The 19697-nt window shown below is 39.0% G+C and overlaps 1 protein-coding gene across 1 annotated transcript in view; it reads right to left on the bottom strand.

The window, feature by feature from the left end:
• The window catches only part of LOC134667432 (mitochondrial glutamate carrier 1-like), a 32903-nt gene extending 22873 nt beyond the window's left edge, over positions 1-10030 (bottom strand). Inside the window, exons 1-2 of the mRNA XM_063524845.1 lie at positions 9907-10030; positions 9431-9494 (exon numbers count right to left, since the gene is read on the bottom strand). Coding sequence (XP_063380915.1) covers positions 9431-9471 — 41 coding nt within the window. The 5' untranslated portion in view covers positions 9472-9494; positions 9907-10030. The remainder of the gene's footprint in view (positions 1-9430; positions 9495-9906) is intronic.
• Positions 10031-19697: the final 9667 nt, after the last annotated feature.

Below are 19697 nucleotides of genomic sequence, written 5' to 3'. Positions count from 1 at the left end.
TCCAGTCGGTAGGTATGAACCCTCATGTCAGGAATATATAAGTCTGCCAAGGCTTTTCCTGCCGGAACACCTTGGCAGACGAGATTATGTGAGCAAGGTAACCATCGGTTACCCTACACTAACCCATCTGATACCACCATGAAACCAATTCCAGTCGGTAGGTATGAACCCCCATTTTAGGAATATATAAGTCTGCCAAGGTTTTTCCTGCCGAAACACCTTGGCAGACGAGATCATAAGCAAGATGATCATCGGTTACCGTACACTAACCCATCTGATACCACCATGAAACCAATTCCAGTCGGTAGGTATGCACCCTCATTTCAGGAATATATAAGTCTGCCAGGGCTTTTCCTGCCGAAACACCTTGGCAGACGAGATTATGTTAGCAAGGTGTACATCAGTTACCCTACATCAACCCATCTGATACCACCATGAAACCAATTCCAGTCGGTAGGTATGAACCCCCATTTCAGGAATATATAAGTCTGCCAAGGCTTTTCTTGCCGAAACACCTTAGCAGACGAGATTATAAGCAAGATGACCATCGGTTACCGTCTGCCAAGGTGTTTCGGCAGGAAATGCCCTGGCAGACTTACATATTCCTGAAATGAGGGTTCATACCTACCGACTGGACTTGATTTCATCGTGGTATCAGATGGGTTAGTGTACGGTAACCGATGGTCATCTTGCTTATAATCTCGTCTGCCAAGGTGTTTCGGCAGGAAAAGCCTTGGCAGACTTATATATTCCTGAAATGGGGGTTCATACCTACCGACTGGAATTGGTTTCATGGTGGTATCAGATGGGTTGATGTAGGGTAACTGATGTACACCTTGCTAATATAATCTCGTCTGCCAAGGTGTTTCGGCAGGAAAAGCCCTGGCAGACTTATATATTCCTGAAATGATTGATGGTCCATACCTACCGACTGGAATTGGTTTCATCGTGGTATCAGATGGGTTAGTGTACGGTAACCTATGGCCATCTTGCTTATAATCTCGTCTGCCAAGGTGTTTCGGCAGGAAAAACCTTGGCAGACTTATATATTCCTAAAATGGGGGTTCATACCCACCGACTGGAATTGGTTTCATGGTGGTATCAGATGGGTTAGTGTACGGTAACCGATGGTTACCTTGCTCACATAATCTCGTCTGCCAAGGTGTTTCGGCAGGAAAAGCCTTGGCAGACTTATATATTCCTGACATGAGGGTTCATACCTACCGACTGGAATTGGTTTCATGGTGGTATCAGATGGGTTAAATTAGGGGTCCCGGTGGCCACCTTTGAGAGCGTCTGCCAAGCACTTCCGGCAAAAAACATACTGGCAGACTTCGCTTTTATGGGTCTACATGTAAATTTCTAACTGCTGCCATAATTATTATTTCGGTATCAGATGGGTTAAATCAACCCCCTTTTTTGGCACCGGAAGTGGCCTTCTTTTTCGTACTTTCGGCAAGTTCCGCCGTGGCAGACTATCGAATTCGGACTTAGCATCATTTTTATGGGAAACCATTGTGCATTTCATCGTGGTATCAAGTCGGTTAGAAAATTTGCGGCCGGCTCTTCTACTACAATACTATTGTCTTATTGTAAACGCTTCTGCTTCAAAGTTTCCAAAGTAAAGATAGGCCCTTCATATACCTAACGCCGAGCGAACCTCGCGCACTAACGAAATGTATACAAAACAAACGCCATTTGCGCACCAATTTTCTAGCCCACTTCGTAGTGCCCGGCCCGTCTTTACGAAGTAATAAGACTCGTAGAAGTAATAAAATTCTGCTTGTTATAAATCTCCTTAAAATAAAATAAAAATACTACTTAAGTAGCATTTGTTCTTGTAGTAATAAGAGTGGGTCTAGGAAATCGTAAAACACCGAAATAGTATTGTTACAATGAATAGATGTGTGCCAACACCATTGTCCCATCATTGACACACGACACATTTATACTTGTAGGCAGTGGGTGGGTTGAACAGCCATTAGCTATGTGTTAGGTAGCTACTTTACATATTCTTGCACACTTCTGCGTTAGCAGAGTGTAGTGTATACTTCGTTTTTTTTAGCATTAGAAATTAGGTAAACAATCTTGATGTAAATAAATTACGGCAAATATGTAACAATTACGAATCTAATACGATCATTTATATTCTTCTGCTTTCATAAGTAATAGTTATTGATTTTTATAAAGCGTTTTTCAATTAAAAGACATGCCAAGATCGTTTACTTTCTTTGAAGTTCTTTCTAATGCTAAAAAAAACGAACTATAGTTCTTGTGTAATATTTTAGGGTTCCGTAGCCAAAATGACAAAAACGTAAACCTTGTAAAATGCCTGATGTGACATACAGACAGACGGACATGGCGTAATATAGGTATGGTTAAAGATAGGTATCTCGTTTTTGTGATAGGTAGTGCGTTTTGTGTTTTTACCTACCACTACAAAATCAATATATTTTGACTAAATTGGACTTTTTTAGCAAATTCCAACATGTGCCACATCTTTCGAAAAATATTTAAAAAACCTATAAGAGAATTTTAGACCATGTAGTCTTTTGCGAAAATTAATTCTTTATTCATTTTCACAAAAAAGTAGGTATTATGATTGTTTCATAATTTTGGCGGCACGGTTCGAAACTTAAGAGGGGGAAAAATTATATTGCGAAGATACGACGTCTTGCTTTTTACGGCTTTTTGTTTATTTATTGCTTTATTCGTACTAAGGTACGGAACCCTGCATGATACGTCATGCATTTGGTCTAAAATTTGAGCATTGATTTAAAAAAATTAATAATTATAAGTGGACACTTGGATAGGATCATAGGACGTTATGTCTTATATCATGTTCATGTTACAAATATCAAATGATAACATATCTGTTCAAACACTTGAACTAATAACATAGAAGAGGGACTTCAGCAAAGTTCTTTACCTATAACTATAACTGCATCTATTTATCTGTAGTCTAGTTTTTACTTTTTTTTGTTAGATGTGTGCAATTAAATACTATTGTATAGTTTCAAACTATGTTAGAAATTAAATGTAAGAGAAGTTTTCAATTTAGGGAACCGAGTCTACCCCAGGATCAACACTCCTCAGTCTCCCCCATTTATGTAAGTTTCTTAATTATCCATAAACACTTTGTGACTGATATTAGTATAATAAAGCATGTTAAGCACTAAACACATGTAATGTGGCCTTGGCAACAAACTAGTCGTGGTTTTTGCATTTAGTATGCAAAATACTAATATTATAAAAGCATATTCTATTAATAGGATAGCCTGGATAGGTTATCACTAGTCAAATAGGTTTAAAACAATCAAACTAGTGTAACTATCTGAAATATTAGCAGATAAAAAGTGATGAATGACCCTATTCATGATTCATGATTTTGATCTATCATAACTGTGTTGTATAAGAAGTTTTGAGTAATATATACAGTAACTTTTTAGGGTTCCGTACCTCAAAAGGAAAAAAAAACGGAACCCTTATAGGATCATTCGTGCGTCTGTCTGTCTGTCCGTCTGTCACAGCCTATTTTCTCCGAAACTACTGGACCAATTAAGTTGAAATTAAGTACACATATGTAAGTTTGTGACCCAAAGACGGACATGTAACGTAAACAAATGAATTTTAACCATGGGGGCCACTTTTGGGGGGTAAATGAGAAAATTAAAAATAAAGTTTTTCAAACTATATCATGTTACATATCAAATGAAAGAGCTCAATGTGAGAATCTCAAATATATTTTTTTTATAATTTTAGAATAAACAGTTTAGAAGTAATTCAAGAAAATAGGCAAAAAATGACCATTCCCCCCCCCCTTTATCTCCGAAACTGGGTCTAAAATTTTGAAAAAAATACTTATAATAGATCTTTACCTATTGATAACAGGAAAACCTATTAGAAATATGTAGTCAAGCGTGAGTCTGACTAATTACTTAGTTTTTGATCCAACCCCTACGGGTTTTTTAAAGGCAATTCACTCGCGTTTCATATATAAAAAATACATTGTCAAAAATGAAGTAATGTACGGAACCCTTGGAACGCGAGTCCGACGTCCGACTCGCACTTGACCGGTTTTTTTCAGGTATGTATACTGCCCTCCTTAGCCAAATAGCGCTCTCAATAACAAATTATTTAGAAAATAGAGTTATCAGCTATTGAAACTAAAGTATAAGTTAGCAATTAAATTTGTTTTGAGATACCTAGCGCTATTTGGCTTTATAGTATGGCAGTATAATAATTTTAGTGACATACATAGCACAAGTATCTATATTAACTGGACTACAGTTACAAGGGCTTGTTTGAACTCTCAAATGAATTGGGTAGGTAAAGTTTTTTGAAGATAGGCAAATTATATTTTTTTCCGATAGTATTTATTATAGCGATCACGGAAATGCAGCTCTTTTATTTTTATTTCATTTTATTGATTAAATATAATTTTTTAAATGATCGAAATGACGTTTGTGAAATGGAATGGCAGATACGAGTAATTCCTTTGCACGTAGTAAATGGGACGGGATAGAAAAAAAAACGATGTCAACTGTCAGTGTCACTTAGCTCTCATTCCCGAAAAATAACGGACAAGCCTCATGTTACCTTGCGAATTGCTATTAATGTTATCATTGAGATTTTCGGCGACCTCAGCACGACCCACGGACTTCTGATTCCCTTCGACATCTGCGCGTATTTGGACAAAGATTGAATTTACTTTCGATAACTTGGCACTGCATAATTATTGGACAACGTTTTCTTCCCCACCCCTACACGACGGCCCCTACGCTGACCCTTGGACAGAGTTTTGCAAGAAAAATAAGCGAGTTCATACGAGATTGCGAGCAGATTCTACAAATTTGAAATTATTATCATAACAGTGATAAGCACAATGCCGTTGAATTAGAGGAGCAATGGCCGTACAGGAGTACGTATCCGTGAAATACATAGGTACATAAAACTTTCTTCACTTGTGTTTTAATTTATATTATTAAATTGCCATGAGCTGTTAAGTTCGTAAACAAGAAATCGGTCTAATTTTTTCTAACAATTTCAACCATCTGTTAGTTTTGTGTGGTTATCCTCATTTTATGAATGTTGTTCTTATTTTCAGGTGGATGTAAACATTCATTGGCGGTATTATACTGATGGCTAATTAGAACCATTGAACCATGACATACCTCCTTGCAGTGTTATTCGGCTAAGCCTCGAGCATCCTGTGAATCTGAAGGATATAATTATTTCCATAAAAAAGAGCAATCGAATTAGGACCAAGATATCCCGAGAATCTAAAGACATTTTATAAAAAATGCAATAAAATGAAAATGGGAGACTCTCTTATTTTAACAATGTTACAAGATCATGACAATGTTATGGTCTATACTTATTAAAATTTTAAAACCAACATGTCTTTATCTTTGACTTGAAAATGTAGAAATGATTTGGGTTAAGTTTTATGAAATGCAACTTATGCTAAAAATCTATTATTATTATATGTCAAATTATCGTCAACTCGATGTTGCTTAAGGCGTATCCAGATTAGTCAATTTTTCGCCAATCTGATTAAATTGCCCGATCGAATCGGGACGTACGGACGCAAACGCCAATTTGGCTCGCCGAATTCAACCGCCGATAATGACCAATAAAATGAGGTGCGGACACAAGAACACCAATTTGTGAGGCTAGTATTTTCGTTATGGGGCATTTTTTCAATTTAAATGGGTCTAATATTACCATAAATCTAATATTGGAGATTGACGCCAATTTCATTTCTGATCAAATCGACCGATTTGATCAGTCCCGTCTGGATACCGCTTTAGCACCGCGAAAGGGCGCTGCGCGGTGCGCGCGGATTGACGCATGCGCGTACCGTATGCTTTGTATCTATGGTAATATAATTTTAAAAAATATGCAAATAAAAGGCGGCAAAGTTTATTCGTTGTGCAATACTCAATAAGTTACCGCTTGTTATTTTAATACTCGTAATAAACAAAATGAGTTCAAGTGACGAAAACGACCTGGAATAGACGGCATGCACCGCCTCATTTGAAAGCAGAAGCAAACTTAATAATGAATAACTAGCTTCCTGCTAAGTCCTGGGACAAATACAACAGGACTTACGACATGCTCATTAGGGTGGGCCGATTTTGTATGGAAGAAAATAAATATTCAAAACTCATATCGTAATAGGTATCAAAAGTTGCGTAATAATGCGTAGATTACAGTTCTAGCAAAAATAATCAAAATAGGTATTATTTTTAGCCCTCTACCAGCCGACGAAGAAAAAAAAATAGGGCAAAATTAAAAAAAAAAAAAATATTGGATGGCTCTTATTTATAAAAATTATTATAATATAACATAAATAGACCATTAACTAACCTAATTCAGTAGTATTTAGCTCTTAATTTTCACTAAAATCATATAATATAACACCCCAACAGTTCATATAAAATACAATTATCACTTTATCGCATGAAATACGAGAAGGGTCGTTAATATATACAATAAATTTTTAGTTTATATTGAATATGAAAGTAGAACTGCTTAAATATGATAAAAACAATTTATGGCATTTTTATTATGCATTTTTACAATTATTCCTATTTTTGCAAACTTAGGCAAAAGTTGCGTTTTATGCCAATTCAGGCATATTACGATGTGCTTTTTCTCATTGGTTTGCTATAAACAGTATATATTTTTATGATCTATTTTATTTTATTGTTCACTAATGGGCCTAGAATAGGATTCAAATACAAATTTGGGCGTCTGCCATATATGAAAAAGTTTTTTTCCGAAAAACGCAATTTACGAGTACTTTTTCGACTTCAGAAAAAAATGTTTAGGAGTGTAATTGACGAACGTTAAAATCATGTCGGATGCTTAAGGCATTGCTTTCTTCAAACAAAAAATAAAAATGAAAAAAAATATAATGAAATTTTATTTAAAAAAATATATTTAATTTTTACACTTAATCGTTGGTAGAGGGCTCAAAGTATAAAAAAATAGCTAGATTTTTTAAATTATTTTTCTCGTTATCTACATAAAATTACGCATCTTTTAGGTGGTATTACATTGCTTATTTCCAATATTTACTCAAACGGCCCACCCTAATGCTCATGCTGTGGAAGGACACAAGAAGGACAACCAAAACGCAAGAAACACCTACTCTGAAAGTGGTTTTTAGCGTATTTCTGTGATCAAGTGAAAACTAAAAAGCCATCTACATTTAATATACACTAAGAATATGCGTTGTTTTTTAAATTGTATTCGCGTCACTTTACCCCTATTAAATACGCTTTACTAAATTGAATTTGTTTTATTTCCTCACATAATTTGAGAATAGTGCTTACTATGTATACCTCAATGGAAGCAAAAATGTAGTATTTTTGCGAGTTGATACACTTGCTACTTGTGTATAGTGGCAAATGTATTAAACCCGCAATCAACACTAATCAATTTGTAAACAGGCCCCAACGTGAAGCACATTTACCCTACAGACATACTTATCCATATTGACCATATTTGAACCTCTCAACTCTCTTCAAGGGCACGCCACACAGCGTGATTCTATATACTGTTGTAATGTTAATGCTTAAGGATAATAATTTGTGGATTTTAAAATAAAACGAAACGAAATTTACTGGATTTATATTATATTATTTTGGATTTATATTATAAGTTTTCTAAAGTACAGTTGCCATCAGATATATTGGTGCAGCTAGGGTGCTCATAAATATCTGAACACGCCTCTATTATCAGGGCGTGCGTGTTCAGATATTGTGAACACCTTGCCGAGCCCATATATAATAGCCAATAACGACCTAGTTATAAGACTATTACAATCTTAATCATTATGTATGTATAATACAACAATCACGTTTATATAGTCCTCACAAACGTATAAGTTACCATTTTGGCCAATATATCTTCAAAGCTTGGCACCGAATCGCTGTTAAAGACTTTGGTGTGCTCAAATACGCTGAATTTGGAAAGTAACGTCTGTACTTCCTACAAGACGGTACGACGCACTTTGAGTTCATCTCTGTAATATTCTATTTCCATTCGAACGTTTCCGGGATCGTCTCCATCTATTGTGTTGATACTGAGATCCAAAATGACTCGTGTAGCAGTCCAAGAGTCGTGGTGGAGGCGTTAATGAAAATGTTCTCCAAGAAGCAGTGCCAAGTAGTCGAAAGCAATCGTTATCATTATCAAAATATCCGTGTTGATCGTGCTAGGGACGTTAAAAATACTTATTCTAGAAATCACACCGACATCCAATTACAAGAAAACACAAATGTTTCGTCCGACCATTATTTTCCAATTATTTGCAAGTTATTTTCCAAGAATGACACTGACAGTTGACATCGATTTTTTTTCTGTCTCGTCCCATTTACTACGCGCCAAGGAATTAATTACTCGAATCTGCCATTTCACCTCACAAACGTCATATCGATCATTTAAAAAATTATATTTAATCAATAAAATGATATAAAAATAAAAGAGCTGCATTTCCGTGATCGCTATAATGAATACTATCGGGAAAAAATATAATTTGCCTATCTTCAAAAAACTTTACCTACCCAATTGTAAACTATTTACAATGATTGTACCAATCATGCAATGGTCAATCGTGATAAAATTTCAGAATGTATAACAAATTTCCCCTTCCCTCCCTTCCCTTCCCTTTCCTCCCCCCCTCCCTACCACTTCCTTTTAGGGATAAGTTCGCCTTTGTACATAACATTTTTATTTTTGTTTTGTTTTTGTCTATTTTATGTAAACCTGTTTATGTGCAATAAAGTGACATACATACATACATACAAATTTCAATCATGGGTTATAAAACCATTTACATTAAATTACACTAGCCACACATTACATTACATTAGTCTAGAATCTAGACTAATGTGATCTACAATCTAGACTCTAGATCTAGATTGTAAAATACAAGAGCTGGCAAGTTTAACAATAACATCTTCTTCTTTCCATCCTGTTACCCCCTGCTGGGGTGTAGGGCTAGAATCTTAACAATAACATGTGTCTTAAAAAAAAACTGTTAGTGGTTACATAGTGTTTTACAATGAATTTTGTGAGGAAATATAAATATTTAAACACCATCCAACCACACACTTACATAAAGTAAGTGTGCTAGAAGGAGGTACTTTTTAGGGTTCGGTACCGAAAGGGTAAAAACGGGACCCTATAACTAAGACTCAACTGTCTAGACAGACAAATTTTTACAGATGATGTATAAAATATATTTAAGTAGGGCTCCCATCCCATACAACAACCATGATTTTTTTGCCGTTTTTTTCCGTAGTGGTACGGAACCCTTCGTGCGCGAATCCGAGTCGCACTTGGCCGGTTTTTATTTTCATTATGCACATAGGTATGTGTTGTATATAATGAATATTAATATTTGGAATATACTCACTGTGGCGGTGGAGGTACTTTTGATTGTTCCTTTGGAGGCATTTTTGCGCTTATTTTTCTTGTTTCTGGTGAACAAAACAGAAAATTACTTAATATTATATGCTTAAGGGTTGTAAGTTAAATGCTTAAAATACTATAGTTTGACTTTTTAGTCATTCCGCCCCATATGAATGACAAAATTATTATTTTGTAGTTCAGAATAAATAACGAAACTGCAGGACAATATCTTTAGTAAATTTCGTGAGTAATGGACAGAAATCAATAATGATCTCTTACTCCAAGTTCCTACTGGAATGCCAATAAACACTACAATACTTTAATTAAACTGGGGTAACATTAAACTTCACAGTTGATTCCGCAATTTACTACACACACGATTTAAAGAACTGATTCTAATTTTCAATAAAAATTTAGATTTTAAAATGTGAATCAATTAAAACACAGCTCATCTTGTTTTACGTAACCAGCACTACAAACCTATATTTTCATTATTTTCACAAGAATTTCACTAAATTGATAGCATTTTAATGATAATTTGATCACAGGAAATTTAAATTTTGCTTGACTTATGGGACAATAAAAATTAAAGCTGAGACTCGACAGCTAGTTGAAGTCAACTACATGAGACGAGACTGTCAAAGCCGTGGTAGAAGAAACGAAACGTCAAATTAAAGTCCAGTCCAAACGGGACAATTTTTTGCCAATCTGATTAATTTGTCCGATTAAATCGGGCCGTGCGGACGCAAACGCCAATTTGGCTCGCCGATATTACCAATAAAATAAAACTTACCAGTTTATGACGATAGTATTTTTGTTTTTTTTACTCTTGAGGCCTTAAATATCACAATAAATCTAAATTCTAAAATGGGTGATTTTATTGGAGAAGACGCCAATCTCATTTCTGATCAAATCGGTCGATTTGATCATCCCGTCTGGACTCCACTTAAAACCCATCATAGAGTCTGTGCGGAAAGAGAAGAGTCGTGGCAGAAACGGGAACTAACATTTTCAATTTTATATGGCAATCAAACCTTTGACACCTGTCTTGTAAAAAGTAAACAAACTTCTGCCATTGTATATTTTTATTAACAAAAACCGCAAGTTATATGTATATAATATTTTAAAAACACGATAAAACCGTACATAAAACCACAAGGAAAATTATATTTAAAATTGTTCGGTTTTGTCAGCGGGAAGAAAACGGCTAAAAGCAGACTATCGACTTACAAAAAGTCGCGGAACGTGTTTCCGCTATTCGCGGGTATTGATGTTGTATTTAATATTAAATCATTACCTATTTAATAAGCCCCCTAAGTACTTAACTTGTCTCCGGTACATAATCGGTAAGTATATTCATTCAAAATATATTAATTTTCATAAATATGCAGGTCATTCATGATCTTTAAAATAACTGACAAATAGTCTTGATACTTGCTATTTTATGCATATTTATATGTAATTTCTTTTTCAGAATTGTGTAAAAGTACCTACGGTATCTCGAATAAAAGACCGCTAAGTAGGTGATATGCAAGAATTCGTAATCTACGTGCCGGATTCAAGCACATCCAGTTCAGATGAAGATAGTTCTATGAGTGTCTCTGGTTGTTCTGAAGCTAGCTCAAACATAAGTGACATTGAATATTTTAATTCAGACTTCGATTACAAAGAATAAAACTTTTTCTAATACAATATTTCTTTATTTGTAAGTTCGTTTACTAGGTTCTGAATAAAACTTTTTCTAATAAAATATTTCTTTATTTGTAGGTTCTGTCAGTTACGAAATTATATTTCTTATTTAGCAGTGACTTTTCGGCGACGTAAAATATCGTGAGATGAGAGAACCGGACATATCCCAATAAGGCCTACCTACTTAATATGCACTATTTTTATTCATATTCATATTTATTGTTAATAATGTACACATACATTACAAGTCAAGTTTACAATGGGTGAAATATGTATATCCCAGATAAAATTACAGTTTTATTGCCCAATTTCTACCCGATCTACCCGGTTTTAATAACTGTTGGACTGCGCAGATTAGGCAGTGCATTAATAGACTCTATCTTGTTTGGTACTAAAATTACAGTTGTATTGGGCAGATTCTTAACTAGTTTTAGCAGTTTTGTCAATCGCACTGTCACTTTTTAGTATCTGAGACATAAAACAAGTGTGTTTTAAAAAGAAAACTAGTGCCTGCGCTAAATCAGAGGATTGAGTTGACGAGCCGACACCACCACCAGGCTCCGTTTAGAGGGCCGTGGTAAAAAACCGGAACAAAAGGGATTCAAGTATCATGAACTTTAGTGTCGTACTATAATCACGTGACCAGTGTTGTCAGCATAGCAAAAACCATAAAATAGCACTGGCGCGCCCTCAAATCCCACGACTCTTCTCTTTCCGCACAGACTCTACACGAAACGGTCGCTAAAGAGCGTTCTACACGACTGTCGACCAAGCTACAACAATCTTAGTTTTAGCTGGCAAGCCAGCTTTGTCTGTAGGTACATAAAGGCGGCAGATTTAAATAATTGACTGCTACCATTCAAGGCATCCACTCGAACTAGGGAGTGCTCCCGGTACCGGTTTTGTATACAAACACGGTACCGGAACCGGGAATTCCCGGTTCTCGCCATACAAACTCAGTACCGGGAGCATTCCCTAAACTCGAACGCGCTCGCAATCATGCTGCGGCGAGCCGCGAGCTTCATAAAATACAAACATGTTTCAACCACTTTTAGTTTTAGAATGTCTTCAAATAAAATATTTGATAGAACTAAAATATTGTATTATTGTAATGCTTTTGAGGTGGCCCTCTCTGTCATTTCTTTTTGTCAGATCACAATTTCCATGTAGATCGTCGCGACTGCGCAGTCTGCGATGAAGTGCCTACCTAAGTAGAGTACTACGTAGGTAATTCCCCAATTATGTGCTTGCCTAACTTACGTCATAGGGTTACGTAAGGTCAGCAAATGGGAAGAGGTTGCCGAGAGATTGTGTAATGTGCACCCTATCGTGAGCGAAGAAATGATAAGAGCAGCGCTCTCGATAAGAAACCAGTCGACAAAATCTGTTCTAAATGTGTTCTATACGAGTTTAGTAGAAGTAAATATGTAGGTATAAAACATACATATATAGTTTGTACTAACTCTTAATACATATTGGTAGACATACGAATTTATTTAACTCATGATTTCAAACTAAATTTTCAATTAGCATGCACATGCTTATATGCTACGATCACGGGTATCTACGTACTTCTTATTTGCTGGTCCAAACCAGGGGTACTACAACCTTCTGATGTTTTAAGAGTTATAATTTTACACTTTAAGTAATATTATATTAAACAATAATATTTCATTAAAGACAAAGTTAGACCGAGAAAAGTCTGCAGCGATTTTGATAGCCTTCAAGCAATTGATTTTGATAGCAAACTTCTATGAAATTATGACGTATAAACATAACACCACTGCGTGGCTATCCAAAACGCTGTAGACTTTTCTCGGTTTTACTCTACGTCCGATTCGCACGTCGCTTCGAAGTTTGAGCGAGACAACAGGAGGAGGACAACGGAGCGATGTGCGAATCGGACGCAATGTGCCAATGCCCCATAAAGTATATATGCCTTACGACTTGAACGATATATGCCCCATACCATCGCATGTATTAGCTTTATTATTACATATTAATTTAATAGAAGAAGTTAACTCTAAAACATGTTTCTTCTTCTTCTTCTTCTTTATTAGGGGCTATATAAGGCTCCAAAGCCTATGTATCACTGCGACCATTCCTGATCTATTGTGATCGCCACCTACTACAACTCTCGATCCAACCCTGCAACTTCAAATAGCTGCAGGATCTTTTTGGTTTCGAGAGACTTTACCTCCTCCGGGCGTAATATGTGTCCGCCCAAGATTAGGTCACGAGTACGCATTAGGCAAGGGCACTCTGTGAGGATGTGTAAGGGCGTCTCCTCTGCCTCCATGCAGAGTCTGCACCGCCCTATGTCACGTTTCCCCATGGTGTGCATGTGCTTATTTAGGCCGCAGTGCCCGGTAAGCACCCTTACCAAGTTGCGCAGTTGGTTCCTAGACAGCGCTAAGGCGTTCGAGGACGCCTTTTTGCTGAAGGCCTTGATAAGCGCTTTGGAATGGTTCAAACCTGTTGTTTCTCTCCAGAGTTGAATGGTTTTGTAGTGACAGTAGGTCTTTAGGGTGAGCCGCGTTAGGCTTTTGGGGATACCACAAAAGGGCTCAGGACTGTAGTTCTTCCCCTTAGCCCCTGCTCGCGCGAGTTCGTCGGCCTTCTCGTTTCCTACGACACCCGCATGCCCCGGGACCCAACGTAGAACAACCTTGTTCCTGGCTCCAAGGTTGTTCAATAGTTGCCTGCAGTTCTCAACCAGCCTCGATGTGGTGACATCGGAGGTTAGGGCTAAGAGTGCCGCCTGGCTATCCGAATGGATATAGATAGTATGGTTGCCGTAGTTGCTTTGCAGATTGATTGACGCACATTCCAGAATGGCGTATACCTCTGCCTGGAATATAGAGCAAAAACGTCCTAGGTTTAAGCTGATACTTTTCCTAGGCGCTTCACCGTATACTCCGCAGCCTACTTCAGATCCGGATTTGGAGCCATCAGTGTACCACCTCAGGCTTCCTTCTTTCCACTTGATTTGACTGTTTGACCAGTCCTCCCGTTTGGGGATTTCCACTGAGTAAAGTTTGAGTGGACAAAATTTGGGTGACATAGTGTCGGATGGCATCCCAAGAACAGGAATATCGTACACTGATTCCTTAAACAGTCTCAGAGTTTGCGATAACCAATTACCTCTCCTCGCGCCCGCTATTCTAAGCATACTAGATCTCGCCTCCAATTCTAGATGTAAGTGGAGGGGCGGTAGATTTAGTATGGCTTCTAGGGCTGCCGTCGGGGAGGATGACATGGCCCCAGTGACGATGACACAGGCAGTTCTTTGAAGGCTGCCAAGCTTCATCACTGTTACCTTCTGCGTCGTTTTCCTGTACCATGCTACAGAGGCGTAAGACACTATCGGCCTCACTATGGATGTGTACAGCCATAAGGCAATTTTGGGTTTTAGACCCCATCTGTTGCCTGCTAAACGACAGCATATTGCCAAGGCTGATCTGGCCTTTTGTATGGTTCCGTCCACATGTTTGTTCCAGGTCAGTTTCTGGTCCAGTGTTACCCCCAGATATTTGACCTCTGTTGAGAACGGAATAGTTTTACCATTCATGACAAGAGGTTTAAGTTTGTCCAGTTTCCTCTTGTTCGTGAATGGTACTATAATTGTCTTATCTGCATTGATAGACAATTCATTCTCTCCGCACCATGTATTTATGGTGTTGAGAGCCCTCTGCATAAGGTCTGATAAAGTACTTTGGCAGTTGCCCCTCACCGTCACAACAAGGTCGTCTGCGTACCCCTGAGTGTCGATTCGGAGTTCCGCCATCTTGTGCAGAAGTCCATCCACCGCGAGAGTCCAGAGCAAGGGAGATAGGACACCTCCCTGCGGGCAGCCTCTCACAGTGGCCACTTCGAGTGTAGTGTTAAGCAAGTCTAGCCTAACCACTCTGCTTGAGAGCATGCTTTGCACCCAGCGGACAGTGGTGGAATCCACCTCCTTGGCCCTAAGCCCTTCCACCAGTGTCCGAATGGGTGTATTATCAAAGGCGCCCTCAATATCTAAGAAGGCCGACATGGCTATGTCCTTGTCTTCCAAGGCCCTTTCCACTCTGTCAACTAGCTCCAGCAAGGCAGTCTCTGTAGACCTGCCCCTGCGGTAAGCATGTTGGCTGTCGTGTATGGGTTTTCTCAGAAGACAGCTCTCCCTGATATACTTATCGATTACCTTTTCCAAGGTTTTAAGGAGGAACGAGGAAAGGCTGATCGGTCTGAAGGACTTGGCTAAAGCGTAATCCTTCCTCCCAGCCTTTGGTATAAATAATACCTTGACCTTGTTCCACTGTTCTGGCAAGTGTCCCCAGGCATAACTAGCTCTGAAGATTCTAACCAAATGCGGGATTAGGACTTCAGCTCCTCGCTGCATTAGCACAGGGCTTACTCCGTCCAGGCCGCACGTCTTGTAAGGTTTGAAAGAGTTTATAGCCCACCTCACTATCCCGGGCCTTATGACGAGGGCAGCCTGCCTCCAGTCCTCCGGGCGAGGCCTATGCAAGCCTCTGAACACCTGGGACTCGTGCGCCTGTCCTGCCCCTGGGAAGTGAGTTTCAGCTAAGAGCTCCAAAGTCTCCGTCTCACTAGCAGTGAAGGAGCCATCATGCCTCCTGAGAAGGCCTACCTGATTGCTTCTAGCTTTGGAGAGTATCCTGTGAAGTCTCGCTCCTTGAGGCGTATTTTCAATTTCCTCGCAGAACCTCCTCCATGACGCTCTCTTAGCTTTCCTAATCTCTTTACTGTATTCATTTAGGGCTTTCCGATAGACCTCCCACTCCCCTGTCCTCTTAGCCCTATAAAAAAACATGTTTACCTCGGTGCCTTAAGGTTGACTGGTAGAGAATGCCTCATGGCATTAAGTTCGCCTTTTGTACATTAAGTTGTTCTTTTCTGCAATAAAGTTGAAATAAATAAATACTTGGAGCGAAATGCAAAACCTATTCCAAAGTAATAGCTAATAGCATAAAACATAAAACTTTAATCATAAGTACTTTATTAAATTCTAGGAAGTGTCTTTTTAGATGGACTGATTAGGTTTAATTTCATAGTTTTAGGGTATAAAACTAAGCTTTAGTCGCAGGATGATAGAAAGACAGACGGACGTGGACGTGGCGAAACTAGGTACCTGGGTTCCCCGTTGACTACAGGAAACTGAAAATGTTTTTTTCACCGAACAAGGGTACTTTGCTTCTTAAAAACAGTGAGCAAAATGCGATTTTGCTCACCGAGTCATTTTGTCTCCCGCAAACACAATGAGTGAGCAAAATCGCATTTTGCTCACTGAGTGATACAAAATGCCATTCAAGTGACCTTTATAGTCAAATGTCATTTCAACATGCGGGGTCTAATACAAGTTCGATATACTTGGGTTCTATTATCTCTGTCCCTCTAGGTATGTTCTCACTGCTTAGGGTGAAAAATTTTGTGTACTACACGAGATCAAAGTTATTTACATCTCGTGCGCTTTTGTATCCCTTACTACGCTCAAGATTCTAAATTAGATTCACTCGCTACGCTCGTGAATCTATTAAGTATAGAATCTTTCGCTTGCTCGGGACTCAAAATAAGCACTCGAAGAAATATCAAACTTTGATCTCTTGTTGTACAAATAACTATTTATTTACCAAAAAATATCGACGGTATAGGTATGAATGTGTCAGTGTGTAGCTATTATTGATCGTGCGAAGTCTCGTGTGTTTACTTAGCTCCCTCCGCCGGTCGCTCATATAACACTTCCTTTCATTTCGCCTGATAATGACGGATTCTACTTGTTCTTAGGAATAATGGCGATCCCTTTCTACACTGCCTACTTCCGCGTGCAACAATATAAAATGTCCAATGTTCTGTATTGGTATCACATTACAAGTATTCCTTGATATAAGACGGACACCAACCGAACCATCATGTCTTTTAAAGTTTTGGTAAGTGGTTTAAAAACCGGCCAAGTGCGAGTCGGATTCGCGCACTAAGGGTTCCTTACCATTACGCAAAAAACGAAAAAAAATCACGTTTCTTGTATGGGTTATTTTTAATATAATGTTATAGCGGCAACAGAAATACATATCAGTGAACATTTCAATTGTCTAGCTATCACGGTTTATGAGATAATACCTATCTATATGAAAATTGACGAAGCGGGAATTAAACGAACGGAATTTCTTTATTTTTTATTTCTCCCAAAAAGAAGGGTTTAAATTTGGTAGAAAGACATAATTAAAAAAAAAAAAACAATAAAAGAAAATTATTACCTCAATATTTGCTGCAGGATTTTTTTTTTATCGATAAGTACCTACCACGTTTTGAAAGAGCGACAAAGCGACACGAACAACTTAATTATGGAAACCTTAACTTTTTGTGGTTGTTTTTGTCCAGCTTTGGTCGTGTTTGGTCTGACATGCTAGGGATGATGTTGTCAGTAAACTTTTATTTACCAAATTCAGGTATTTGTCTTCACTCTCGTGGCTGCAACCGTTGGCAGTAAGCCCGACAAGCGCAGCCTGGGCTGGGACCTCGGCCCGGTCAACGCCATCGGAGCTCCTTGGAAATCCGTGGTGCTTTCACATGGTAAGGCCTCCGTGAAAATACACGTCCTCATAGGATAGGAAAAAGCAATAAAGTAATGTGGCACTATCGTAAGAAATATTATGAGACATTTTTTACACGAATTGCCTAAACCCCACGGTAAGCTCATGAAGGCTTGTGTTGTGGATACGGTACATAGAACACAACCATGAGTACCACATGACTCAGAAAATCTGTGTCATGACACATATAAATGCCCTTACCGGGATTAGAACCCAGGACCATCGGCTTCATAGGCAGGGTCACTATAGTATTTATATCCACTAGGCCAGACCGAGATATGTATTTTCTACTTACAGAATTAGTGGTACGTACAACTCAGCAATTTCCTGCATGTTCAGTTGTACACTATTTATGTCGTAATTCTAAACTTATGAGTTCATCATATATAGGTACAACTTCCCAGTAGGTACTTCAGCTAATAACAATATTTATAGCTAGATTTATGAATATACCTACACTATTTTCAGATTCGAGTACCGACGTAGCGGGGGCGGTAGCAGCAGCGAAGGCGGCAGCGGCCGCGGTGATGGCCGCTCAGCACCAAGTCGCGGCCGCGAAGCACGCTGCGCTCGAGCAGCAGAGCCTCGCCAGCGCTAAGGAAGCTGCGGCCGCTCATGCTGCTCATAAAAGGTAGCCCGTGCTAGCTAGGTACTTTCTTTATTGTTTAGATTCGAGGGCGTCAAGAAAAGACGTAGCGGGGTCGGTAGCAGTGCCGAACTCGAATAAAAAAACTACACCAGAGGCCCAGCGTTAATCTTAAAATTCTTCAATGCTGTCCTAGACTTGTCACTAGATCTAAACTTGAATACCACGAGTATTTGGGCAAAGTGGTTACCTACTATTACGGAATGTCAATATAAGTAGATAAGTATGCGAGAAAGTGCTATTAGAAAATTTTATTTAAAGACTCATCTAACCCTAACTTCACAGCGAGGAAGCGGCTAGGCACGCCCGCGCACACGCGCTCGAGGCAGCGCAGGCGGCGGTGCACGCGCAAGCACAGTTGGCGGCAGCCAAGGCGCGCGCGGCGGCCGCTCAGAAGATCGCCGCGGCCCGAGAGGCGGCGGCTGCCCGCGCTATCCAGCAAGCGGCGCATAACCAGGCTGCCAGGCTGCACAATGCTGGTAAGATTCTATGTAATGTCTCCATGTTAGTATATGAAAACCGGTACAATCGAGAGAGAAAAGTGGCGGAGACTAATGCGCGCGGCGGTTGTGAAAAATCAACCGCGTCCAGAGAGGACCACCAGCAGACTCTATGGCTTTTGTCCAATGGAGTAGTTTTTGTATGGGAAGTCTCATAATTCACTGCTTTGTGACGTTGATAATGATTAGTCCGGCCTGTTGGTGCAATTGGCCCTACGTCGACCAAACGATTAAAAAAGTGAAATGATTTCAGACTTAGAATCAGTGAAGCTGTCGGTGCTGTCAAGCTCTGGGGCCGCCGGCGCCGCCGGGGCAGCACACCATGCCGCCTCTGCCGCCGCGGCCGCGCTGCAGCCCTCCTGGGCGCCCTGGGCCTGGCCCGCGCCCACGTGGACGCCGCCGGCACATGGAGCTTGGGCTTGGTCTTGAACACCTGAACGTTAAAACAAAGGCTGCATGTGGTTTCCCCGTTGTCGCTGTACGTATATGTTGTGTACAGCGTCGCATTTTATGGGAGACCAAGTCTTCAAGCCCTCGTTTGCGTGCATGTAAGAAAAAAAAAAGAATTATATAGAATCTAAACTTTTTACACTCCAGCTAATGGCTCTTTTGATAATGTGTGCGTGAAAACGAGACCGAATGACATAAAACGAACTCGGAACGGAACATAGCTAAGACAAATTATAATTAATTTCATGGTCTTTGCTAAATTAATAATTAATACGTACTAGCTAAAAGTAGGTAATTATTTACCACAGTGCTTATGTAACACGAGAAAAGACAAAATCATTTAAGTTAAATTATGTACATAACTTTTGTTTAAAAAGTTTTATCTTATTG

The sequence above is a fragment of the Cydia fagiglandana genome, chromosome 1 (genome assembly GCF_963556715.1).
Source record: "Cydia fagiglandana chromosome 1, ilCydFagi1.1, whole genome shotgun sequence".
Lineage (NCBI taxonomy): Eukaryota > Metazoa > Arthropoda > Insecta > Lepidoptera > Tortricidae > Cydia > Cydia fagiglandana.
The sequence above is the reverse complement of the archived record's forward strand: the minus strand, read 5'-3'. Positions and strand labels throughout refer to the sequence as shown.